The sequence below is a fragment of the Echinops telfairi genome, unplaced genomic scaffold, assembly GCF_000313985.2.
Source record: "Echinops telfairi isolate 266 unplaced genomic scaffold, ASM31398v2 ScPeMD7_7424;HRSCAF=8462, whole genome shotgun sequence".
Lineage (NCBI taxonomy): Eukaryota > Metazoa > Chordata > Mammalia > Afrosoricida > Tenrecidae > Echinops > Echinops telfairi.
Window position 1 is genome coordinate 41,709,051 of NW_022111324.1, and position 12,834 is coordinate 41,721,884.

Here is a 12,834-nt window from a genome sequence, read left to right on the forward strand (position 1 = left end):
GATTTGTTCACACATAGTATAAAATTTATTACAGCAAAATAAAGCAGTTCAATTTTAATTTGCTTCAAGGTCAGCAAGTATTTTAGGCTATTTATGGTCATAAATAATCAGATAGTAACTTTAAAATCGTATTTTTCCTATCACTAGCCTAGAAAACCATCAAGGTTAGTATTACTGCAGTAGATGAGAGTTTTTGACGCTTAAAATTCTCTTATCCAAGCTCCCTAATAATAAATTACAAAATTCTTTCGATATTACAAATGAATATATTCTTAGGGGTTTTCCCCTTGATTTTAATATTCTTAAGAATGGATTTTTAAGGGAGATTATTTCAATTAATAACTATAAAATAAGGACATTTAAAAATAGCCATTAAAATATATACGGAAACAGACAGAAACATGTCTGCCTTGTCCTAAAGAATACCAGGACCCCCCGCAAAAAATTGCACTTTTGAAGCTATTTAACATGAGATATAGAATATGCCCCATTGCAGGCTGCAGACACACACACACACACACACACACACACACGCACACGCACACGCACACGCACACGCACACGCACACACACACACACACACTGCAAGATCAAAGACCAGAAGAGAACTGGCACTTAATTTATCAGCCTTTACAGACAAAAGACAGTTTTCGTCATTTCAAAAGGATCAGATGTCTTTTATGACAACCTGGGTTTGCAGTTTAATTTACAAATAGAATTCTAAGTAAGCAGTCTTTGCTCTGCCAAAGCAAATGACAAACAGTGTAGGTTTTCATTCTTGTGGCCCTCAGCAGGATAGAAAAGATTAAAATAAAACTGAAATAATTTAGAGAAAACAAATAAATGTTTCAGAAAGTTGAGGGAGATCAAAGCCAGAATTTTCTGACCCCAACTGTACAAGCATTTCTTATTATATTGACCAGTGCCATCAGATCATTAATTAAAAGGCAAAGCGCTGGCAGGTGGCAGGGAAGCAAAAGCCGATAATTGGCCCCCTTCTTCTGCTTGCCTTCAAAAACTCTCATTCTTTTGCAAGACATGCCACTAGGCAGACAGAAATGCCTACTTTGTAATATAATGATTAAGATGAGATGAAGAGACTTACATTTAAAGAAGCTCTGCCTAATGAATGCATCTAGCTTTTTAATTATGATCCTACTTTTACAATGAGGAATATGATGTTTCATTCAACATCTCTCAACTGTCAAAAGGTAAAAATACTAAATGGAGAAGCTACATGATTTCTTTCACACCCCACCCCATCACACACAATCCTTTAATTTTATACAGAAAATAACTTTTAGTCATTGCAAGATCTGGGAAGAAACACCGAGATGATTCATTATAAAATATCCTTTCAACTTACCACATCACTTGGTAGGTTGCTCAAGTCATTAAATGGAGATTCTAAAGTGTTTGTGTCAACATTTAACATAACCACATCTTCCAAAGATTTATTTTTCACTCTCTGTTTAAAAAAACAACAACACACAATTGTGAACAAGCATCTTAGTATATTTTTCTTAAAACCTTAAAAGTTGAACCAGGGAAACTTATCTTAATTCCCTAGTCATGGATTTAAAAAAGAAAGAAAGAAATCACTACATTTTAAAATAAATATAAACAATTTAACCTTCTCTAAGAGGAAGTGTGCCTACCACAAGTTCAAAAAGATGATTCGGGAAAAGGTGTTTAAAACAGTTTGTTCATATAAACATATATATTTTGGATATAGATGGACATCTAACTATCAAGAAGATATTACAACAAAGAACTACAAAAAATAGACATAGTTGTATTAAACGGCAAAAACGTATACCGTACATACTCATGTGTAAGCTGAGTTTTTCAGCACATTCTTTATGCAGTTTTTGTGGTAAAATCAGGTGCCTCAGCTGATATTAGGGTCAGCTTATACTTGAGTATATACGGTATTTTATAAAATTCATCAACTGAATTGTAATCCCTCAGTATAAGAAAATGTATCTGGCTTTAAACCTATGCTTCTTTACCATAAATCACATTTCAAGTCTAACATAAACCAATAACTCTATGACTACAGTACTAACCTGCTAAGTTTTAAACTAATAAATATTTTCTCTATATTTTCCATAACTGATGATGATGAAAATAAAATTTGAAAAATAAAAAAATAACTAATGGAATATAATGCTAGTATAACATCACACTTTAATTTTAATATAAAGTATTAATTTATGACCTATGAGATGATTGTTTTCAACTTGACAGTTTAGTCAAAATGATTAAATTACTCGAGTATGCAGATGATTGAAAATACATTAGAATTTCATCATTTTTTATCCTAAAATAAAGGATATATTTCCCATCTATTTTTCCAGTTTAAATATGTAAACAAACCATAAAATGCTAGTGGTCTTGTTTAAGTGAAAGCAAATAGCACCCTTCCTTAGTGTAAATAAACAACAGGCTCATTAATATATCCAGCAAGTCATACATATAGGTCAATTAAGTTCAGTGGTATAATTTTTTTAAATAACACTGTCAAATAATACGCAAGTTTTAAAGAAAACATTAAATACTTTACATTTTTAAGTAGGGCAAATCAGTTTATCTTTAAGTTGGTCAACAGTGAAATTTATCTGATCCATTTAGTATTTCATATCTCTGCATATTAGTTTGAATGTTAAAATTTACTGGGAAAACGGTAGTCAAGTGTAGGGGATTCCTATGTGTTAGGAAAGTCTACAGTCGAGGTAGAGTGTGATTCGCAGGGTACACACAAGTCTAAAATTATATCTCAGAAATGACAGTAAATTTATTCTAAAGTGAGCTGTAAAAGATGCTCCATCCTTAAGACATTAGCAGAAAATCAATTATAATAGTTAATTATAAAAAAAAGTTTGTCATGAAAGCATTTACACACTCATTTCCTTTTCTTTCCACGAGCATGCATGTATTACAAATACTTATGTATAGAGTTTAAATATGAGATAAAAGATATATAAATGAACTATAAAATAATTATAAAAGTAACTACCCTACAAAGAAATTAAATTTAAATTAATGGCATTCGAATGAAAACGTAGATCATCATTTTGATATTTACCTTTAATCGTAATTTGTCCCTATGATCAAAATCAGAAAGACAATCCTAATGAGTTTTTTCATATATAACACTTGTGAATCTTTTACAGGATAAAATAATTTAGCCTAAGCCAAAGCTATATGCCTTCAAAATGTTAATAGTGACTCTTAACACTAAATTCTAAATTTGAAAAAATAAGTGCTATTAAGATGACATGTATCTATATTTTTTCAGATCTAGTCTTCTACTTTTAAAAAGTCTGATAGGCTAAATAGCAAACTTTGTTTAAAGAGCCACACACTAAGAGTGGAAAAAGGCATCCATGTCCATGAATCAATAAATTGTGAGTCCCTTAAAGTGTGGCTAAGTCGACATAAGCAAAAAGTAATAGCAGTATAAAACTTAAATATTGGATGAAGAAAATTTAGATGTGTGCTATTATTTTAACTATCCTTTTCCCCAGTGTCAGGCATAGCTATTTTCCCCCCTTTCTAAACAGGAGTGGAAACTCATGTGCCATATGAAATGGCACTTCTTTCTCTGTCTCTTATTTCCAACCTCATAAAATTCATAATCTGGGGAAAGATTATGAATCTTGTTTTTGAATGGGGAAAGAAAAAACATGAAAAATCCATTTCTCTTTTCTTCAAAAACAATATAGTAGCATTAAGACATAAATGGAAATACTCATAAGGAAGAATTGGCTTTGAGTTGACCCCACGTGTCACGGTGGACTGTGCTCCCTGGCAGGCGCCTCCCTGGTGGATGTTTCAGGAGCTGGTCAGTGGACCTTCCTTCTGAAGTACCATGGAGTAAGCTGAACACTCCCCTGGGGGTTACCAGTTGAGCGTATTAACTGCTGTATCCAACTATTCAATTTCATAATTTTTCTCACACTCGTGCTATAAAATCCTTTCATGCAATATAAATACAAACGTATACTATGTACGTTACTGAGAAGAAATGATACAATCACAATATAGCAGCAATCATGATTTTCTGAATCTTTTAACATCAAATAAGGAGATTCACACATTGTAGCTAAATAAATAAATAATTCTTTTTTGTGGCATCCACTAAATTAGGCCTAGTCTGCTTTCAGTTCAAATCTGAAATCTATTTTTCAGGGAGAACAAAATATTTTCACCCTTGATTTTAGAAAATATCTGTATTTCAAGAATAGACTTCCATCCATCTTTTACTCATAATTACGTGAAAAAATTAAAGGGTCAGATTTCAAAGAATATTCATTTTATGTATCTTTTAAAAATTCTGTTTGTAATTCTTTGTACAATTCATAAAAAGTTTTGAAATTGTCTTGACCAAAAGGGATAGAAGAAAATACTTTGATTCTTGTTGAAAAAGAAAATTGATGGTACAACTACAGCCAAAGAAAATATAAGACTACCACTTAGCCTTAGCCTATTATGTGACTGTATATTTAAATTACAAAAAAATTTCATTAAATATGAATAAGAGAAATCTTAGGGAGAAAAGAACCTGTTTAATAATAACATGAGTGAAACGACAGGTTGTATATCATCTTATAGATTAAGGAGAATGTTACTCAATGGTACTCAATTGGTTTAGAAGAATTCCTCAAGTTCCTAGTATACATTTCTTTCACTATCAAACTCAATTAAGTTGACTACTAAGTTCAAAGGTCTAAATTGTAACTATAAAAGCACAGAGATTTCAATCAATCTAATCATGGCTGCAAACATTCTTACTTAAAGGACAGGAGCTAATTTAAAGTTATATAGAGTAGACTTCTTTCAAAGACAACACTTTGATTTGCCCCATAAATGACTTTCTCTATAATGATTTTCTCTACAGCTTCCAAAACCCACAACTAATATTCCTATAGTATTATATGCTTCCTATATACTTTATAGTATTACTACTATATACTTTCCATAGTAAAGCCAAATTATTTGTTTTTAAAGTTGATGTAGAATCATGATGTAAAAACAAAACCAAGTCAGTGTTACAACCAACTCCATATGCTTCTTATCCCTACATATAGATAAATATAGTACAGAAATAAAATGAGCTTTTAAACAAAATAAGGAGGGATATACAGGAGGGGGCTTCAAAGAGTTCGTTGGAAATAGCATTTTTTAAATGTAATATTTTCACGAATTTTTAAAGCCTTTTTGTGTATATATTTTCTAATATCAGTATCAAATTTGAGGAGTCTTGTTCTGAAACCATCACCACCAACTATGGTTGGATTTTGCATGAATTCAATTTACTGATGAATAAAACCCCAAGGAGACATTCTCCAATGTTTAACATATTCTCATTTCTCTTTTCCTTCAGGAAATTTTTACTTCCACTGCAATTTCCTTGACACATAAGGATAAAGTTTCTAAAACTGAACAAAATATAAGGAATCAAAATTGTTATCCAACTCAGATTTCAGCAATTAAAAATAAACCTACTAAAGGAATTCATTAAGATCTGTCCTTTCTTAATAGCAAAACAAACAAAAAATTCTGCCCAAATATTCTGCAAAACTGAAAAATGCTCCAAAGCTAAAAAAAAAATAAAACAAGAGAGGCTGAAGCTGGCTAGAGGGCATGTAGAATTCCACAGAGCAGGCCTTGCATAAGCAAATGGGAAGATGGCCAGCTCCACATGGTCCTCGGGATTTTCTTAATTATTTAAAATGAGGACTTATGTCATAAATAGTGACAAAGATAAGCAATATAGGAAACTATTTTCTTATTGTTAATAATTTTAAAATATAAACATGTTTATCTAAGTGAAAATTAGCTATTAATGTAAAATTGTTGCTCAAAAATTGAGTTAATGATAATATGCATGACCAACTCAGGAACAAATTAATCCCAATGAAACTGGAATCCACTAGCAGAATGACACACAATTGACCAAAGTGTTATATTTTGATCCAAGCCTTTTGTTGCTTGCGTTAAGATTCAGATCTTAGAAGTCTAACTAATAATAAATGGTCAGGGTGTTTCACTATAATGATGACTCATGTGACAAAAATAATTTTGAATGAGATGGTGACAATACCAGTAATCCTTTAAAAGGATTAAGAGTTAAAACCTCAATTTTAAAAAGCTATATTCTAATTAAGCAGTTCATGATTAGTATATTAAAACCAGGTCTTAAAAAAGCAAGCTGATCACAAGGAAGCTTGCAAAATAAAACTATTTCCCATTGTGATTCTTAATCATCTGAATTTTGATTTTCAAAGCACAGGTATGAAAAAGAAATGTAAATGATCCTAGGTTACCAAAAATAAAGAAGTTCATCACAGACTTATCTATTAGTGTTTAAATACTTACCAGATACCAAATACTACCGATTGTCATGGACCTCAAATTATTAAAGACTATCATTTAGTTCTTCTTTAAATGAAATTATTTCAATATTACATTTTTGAAAATAACCATGTAAGTATACTATAAATGAAACTAGTTACTACTTCATACTATTTCCATGTGCTTTCCTTCCAAATAAAAAACTAACTATCTTTGTTATGAGTTAATTTCTTTCTCACTCATGTTAAAGATACTCACCTCTATGAGGCTGGAGTGTATTCCAATCAGGTATGGCATTGGGGCACTAAATTAAAAATATATATGTATATATTCATGTAATTCATTGAAACTTAAACATCAACTTAAGTATTTCAGAATGCTTATAAGTTAAATGCATAGTTCTAGCATAATGCATTATAGATCGTTAAAATTATTCAACATATATTAATTTTAAGGGATTTTGATATATTTAAATTATGATTGGGTTACACACAAAAAATTTAGATCATCTTTTAAATCAACAGTTGTAATGCTTAAAAGAGTTTTTTATTTAACTATCAGGTCTAGGCCATAATAATCTGAGTTGAATCTTTTCCATATACCTCATGGTAAATATATCCTTTTTGGGGTGTATTTTTCTTACTTAATTTAAAGGAATTGAGTACAACTTGCCCTTATGGAACTTCTACTCTATCAGAGAATATAAACAGTAAACCGTGCTTGTAGCACATGAAATCAGAGTTACCATATTTGGGGAAACATTTCTCATGAAATATAAAGGGGAAATTATTCAACTTTTGATTTTTCAACATCAAAATGATAGTTAACTAGAAGTCAACAGATGTCTGTGCAGGAAATGTATGTCTATACATGCCTGTTTGAAAAGAGAACATAAATCTTTTATAGAAGCGTTTGTGCTAAACTGAACATAAATCTCTTGTCAACAGAAATATACCTATTTTTCTCGAAAGATCTGAATAATTTTCCAAACATCACTGTCATCATCAGACTACACCAGTCCATACTTCTATATCTAATTTGCTTCTGTAGTGGATCTCAACAGACTTCAAAGTTTTCAAAATAACCTCAAATTGTTCCATACTTCTTTAAAGATGGATAAACCTTTGCTTTAGGGACACTGGTGGAACAGTGACTAAGTGATCAGCTGCTAATCGAAAGGCCCACTGTGCCAACCCACCAGACACTCTGTGATAGCAGGATGGGGCAGTCAGCCCGAGTCACAGCCTGGGGGCCCTCGGGGCCATCGGGATGGGCTCCATAGCAGCAGGTTTGGTTTGGTTTGGAAAACACTAACCTATGTGAAAGGAAGTAGTAATAAAGAACTGCTGAAGAGTCCTTTTTTGAGTTCTTTTTCACCTGTACTTTCTAGATTTTTCGTGTTCTAATTCCCAGCTGTCCTATCTTTTGTGGTTTTGTACCTTCTTTCTTTCCTTTTTGGTAGTTGCTTAGTACAACAGACTATCAGGAATTGGTCTGGTATTTGACTGAAAATTAAGAACTACTTATGTAGGCCCTGATATTATTAAGACCAAAAAGATGTCTCTGCCTTCAAAAGGAAATAGGAGGAACAAGTATAAACTGTTCCACTTTTACCTAAATAAAAGAAGGCTGGTAGTGGGCTCGAGTTCTCAGCCCTGGGGTTTTTTTTTTACACTATAAACCTGACATTGAGTCAGTCCCTTCCAACTCCTAAGGACCCTCACTAAAGAACAGGGTAGGACTACTTCTGTGGGTTTTCGAAACCGTCACTCTGTTTGGAAATAGAAAGCCTCATCTTTTGGTGGCTGGCAGTTTTGAACTGCTGGCCATGAGGTTAGTAGCACATTATGTAACCACGATCCCCACAGGCCCCTCCTTAGGGCACTCTATTGAAGAGTATTAGACACATGTTTTCTATTCTAATCTCCCATGACTGGATTCAGGCAACTGTCACAAAATAAGCAACTCCCAATAACTTAAATATGTCAAACCTTCCTCACATTCAAAATAATGTACATTTATTAAAGCCACTATGCTGACTGCTAATTCACCCTAGGGTAGGTTGCTTTACTCACAAGATTTATAATGCAGAGAATCTATAGCATCTTATATCCCAAAGAACATTTTAGTAAAATGTGTTCATCAGAATATTTAAAAGCCTTCTAAAAGGAAAACATGATGCCCACCTTACAGTCTATCAGTTAAGTCAAAGCTTCCAAACTCCACAGTCAAAGTAGTAAAGAACCTGTTGAGGTCCTAGGAAATAGACCTAATACAATTTTTTTAATTTATGAGAGCTATTTATCTTTGACTTATATTAATTGTTTAACTAGAAAACTATCAATAAAGGGTTCCGATGCATATCTTAATAGTAAAGCATCTGAAACTTTTTATTACAGGATAACTGGCTAACTCTGTTTTCTTTTCCTCACAAATGCCTAAAAAGAGGCAAAACATAAGCACACTAGGACTGTGCACATTATTAATCTAGAGCATCATTTCCTAAAATAATTATGATGCTTTGCAGAATAGTTCGCAAAAATTGGATTGTGTGCATCCTAATATGAAATCAGCCAAATCTCATGAAAGTAATTTTGCAACCCAAGCTGAAATTTCCTAATTAAATTACTGCATTAATAAGTCAGGAAGAGATCCTTGGCAACACAGATGTGCTATCGTCCATGTGCAAAAGTGTCCCAGATCTTTCTGTCAATGAAGTGATTCTGCAGAGTTGGGATACAACAGGCTCTCTTATGACTGATTCTATTTTTTGGTAGCAATTTATCTTCACTCAAAAATAATTACTGCATGATAGTCTCTATTTTCTTTTTTGGTTTTCTTAGAAAGAGACCACCCATGGGGTTGACTATAACAGCAGTCTATTAACTTAGGGTTGTTAATAACTAGAGGACATAATTTTCTATTTTTAAAACTATTCTTTTAGAAGTTAATTCTACTCCTTTCATAGGAAGAAGAGCCAGATAAAAGGTTTAAGTCAAAAGAATTCTTCAGCCATTCCCTGGCAAATAATGAACAATGATAAGTTTACTGATGTTAGAGCCACATTGCCTCCGGTTTATGGACTCAGATCGGTTAAGAGTATCTGGCAACATCATGGATTTTCCAAATTAAAGTACCCTTATACTAGTCCATTAAGGGAATAAAGCAAATGGTGTCATTTCTTTCTTACAACCTTCCTGCACCAACCAGGCAGCATAGGTCACTTCTTCCTCTGTTCTCCCAGACCTGGTTATTTGGAATACCCCTATTATAGAACGTATAATATTTTTTTCTCCTTCTGTGTGTGTGTGCCTTCCTATCTATGAATGTAAGCTCCTCAAGGGCAGGAACACAGTCTCATTCATTCTATACTAATTTTCTGGCAAATAATGTGTTCATTAAGTGTTTGACAGAAGAATGAATGAATGGCTGAATGAATGACTGAATGAGCCAATAAAAGAACAACTCTTTATTCATAGATAAAGATGTGATATCCATTCATGGTCACAAGATGGCATTATGGCTCTCTGCAATCTCCAACACGCCAGAGATAACGAATGCAAAAGCAAAAATATTTCCAGGACCTGGAGACTAACTCAAGCTTTGGAAAGTCTCAATCTTGAACACTTAGTAAAGACTGTTCATCTCCTGTACCAAATGTTTCTGATGACATTTTTAGAGTGTATTATAAAAAAGTTCTTTATTCAAAAACCACGAGAATAAAGGAATGATCTGTCATATGTTTCTCTTTCTTGCACATAGATTATTATAATTCTATTTCAAAGAGGCAGAGAAGATTAACTATATTCCTTTGGAAACAGTATAGCTCAAAAATTTTTCTATAAGCTGGAGTCTTTCGGGGCTCTTTCTCAAAGGCAATTTTATAACAATTTCCTATGTCCCTGGTAGAAGCTGAGCCTATCACTGTGGCCAAAATTTGGGAAATCTCAGATAACTCTTGTTTCGTATCAGTGCTCCAGTGTCTGGCCCAGGGAGGTGATAGACATGGGCATGTCCTATTTAAAATCACAGAAGCAAGTGAGAAAATACCAGAGACTAAAACATAGAGCAAGCTTTTTCCATTAGTGGGAAATATAGAAAAAAAACTGTGGCAGGGATCAAAATTATCAGAAGACCTAACAACTACTTGTATTGCTTCTAAATAACAGTATTATTAAAATGTGTTAAATGTGTCCTTAAAGAAAACTGCATAGTGTAAAGAAGTGCTACTTCTTAAGCGGTCAAAACATTTTCATAGAAAACCACTAACACTATACTAATATTATATATAATAAAAGATTAATCTAAGCCTCATAATTAGAACTGTTAGCTCTTGAACTACTACCTCCCCTTCTGAAATCATGTATTTTAAAATTCTTATATAAAAACCTTTTATCAATTCATTGAGCATTATATACAAATACATAAGGCATAGATCACCATGAATAAGTTGCAATCCCTGCCTTCAAATGTCCTCTATAATCTAGGCATGTTGGTCAAAGAAAACCTTGAACATGAATACCAAAAGAGCCTACTGATAGATCTAGTTCCACTCTTAGACTTGTGTATTTCTGATCCTTGATGATACAGACTGCATTCCTAGAGTCTCCTACCAAACTGGTTCTCCTTCACCTACTCCAAAGGCAGAGCAGCTGTAGAAGGCCACTAAGCATCTACCCCACAGCATCATCAGGGCTCTGCCATTGAACACACAATATATTGATATGATCAGTAGGTAACCAAAACAGGTGTTGTCCATACAATCACTCAGTTTGAAAAGGACTATTCCTAAATACCTTGAAACTATGTGTGAACTTAAATCAGTTCAGTCTTCAAATGTTTTAACTGATAGGATTTTCATGAAACATGTTAAATAAATAACTTAATTCACAAATACTTTTGGTTTGCTTTTAATAAAATTAGCTGCCATATAAACAAAAACAGTAAGGGCAAAAATATTCCTTTGTGTGTGTGTGTGTGTGTGTGTGTGTGTGTGTTGTGTGTACACATACATGAGTTGTGTGCATCCGACTTCTTTAGGATTAGCTATGCCTACAGAAGATGGCTATGTATTAACATTCTGCTTCACAGAACAGAGGAAGGTCCCATGGGCTGCTGTTTCGGAGCGTCAACATGATCTAAGCCACACTCTTCCAGGGCAAGAGAAGAGGGAAGTCCTGGAGGCTTGGTGGAATTCAGATTGGGTGAGATCACTGTTTATAAAACCAGGGAGTTTTTCGGAATTCCCTCCAAATCTTTGCAGCATTGCTTTTCAAAGTGGCTTAAAGCTGAGATTCTGACTTAAAGCAGAAGCTCAAGGTCTCTCTGCATCCCAGGCAAGTCGAGGCCTGTGGCTCTCCAGGATGTGAGGGAAGAGGTCTAGGGAAATGTGCCTGCGGGATAGGCAAAGCAAAGGGTGCCCTGACAATGACCATTTGATATTTGGCAGACCCTCCAGACAACCTCTGACAGCTGGGATATCTAAATGATACCATTTTCTAACCATTTCCTTAACCACAAACTAAATATTGCATTTTCTTTCATTTACACCTTTCATTATCTCAACAATTGCAGTAAAAAGATTTTAATAAAAGAAACAAAAACCTCACAACCCTAAACCACTCTCAATGTGTCAAGTTTATAGTTTTGCTACCTTTGAAAAGAATTGCTCTGTCTTCATAGGGACACCTCTTAATTGTTATGACTACTATCCAAGTTAAGTTTCTGTGATCTCTTTCCAATATCCCAGTGCCTGATCTATAAGTAGCTGTTTTATTTTCCTCCTCATCATGAACCCCAATGGAAAGCAGTCTGGCAAAAGCCAGCTTACCAGCAATAGTCCAGCAGACGTGGAGGCAGCACGGGGATGTATATATGTTGCCAGTACATTGGATAAAGCAGAGCAGCTGATCCATGGAGACAGGCAGTTAACTAAAATTTGTAGAAGGAGAACAACAATTAAGTAGCTACTGACCCCACCCCAAACAAAAAGGCATGCACAAAACATCAAAGATTAATGATCACTGTAAAACAATTTACTCAATGACACAAATCATCACATTATCTCTACCAATTCTGCATGTGAAAGTCTTATGCTTCAAGGTCTCTGTGCAAAATACACAGAGAGCAAAAGCAGCTGCTTATACAATTATAACTCTCTGAAAATCCAGAGTTTGGCGTCAAAGCTGCACACATAAATACAAGTGAAAATGAAAAAAGAATCAGCTGAGCATCTTAGAAGGAATTGCAGGAAATTACAATTTGTGGAGCACAGTTTGCGCATCACTCAGATTAATATACCATGATTAAATATGGAAAGGAAGAGAGGGTGAAAGCTCCTGAGGGATATCATTAGGGCAAATTGCCAAAGAATGAAACATGAGCCAGTCAGGAGAGTCTGGAAGCTGCCATACTACCAGGGGACTTGAATGTTCGACAGTTGGAGCTTCAGTAATGTGTGAACTGCGGGTTATG

The 12,834-nt window shown here is 33.9% G+C and overlaps 1 protein-coding gene across 1 annotated transcript in view; it reads right to left on the bottom strand.

The window, feature by feature from the left end:
* DENND1B (DENN domain containing 1B) overlaps window positions 1-12,834 on the bottom strand; it is a 224,582-nt gene that overhangs the window by 119,754 nt on the left and 91,994 nt on the right. The window contains exons 10-12 of the mRNA XM_045298174.1: window positions 12,191-12,291; window positions 6,619-6,664; window positions 1,367-1,468 (exon numbers count right to left, since the gene is read on the bottom strand). Coding sequence (XP_045154109.1) covers window positions 1,367-1,468; window positions 6,619-6,664; window positions 12,191-12,291 — 249 coding nt within the window. The remainder of the gene's footprint in view (window positions 1-1,366; window positions 1,469-6,618; window positions 6,665-12,190; window positions 12,292-12,834) is intronic.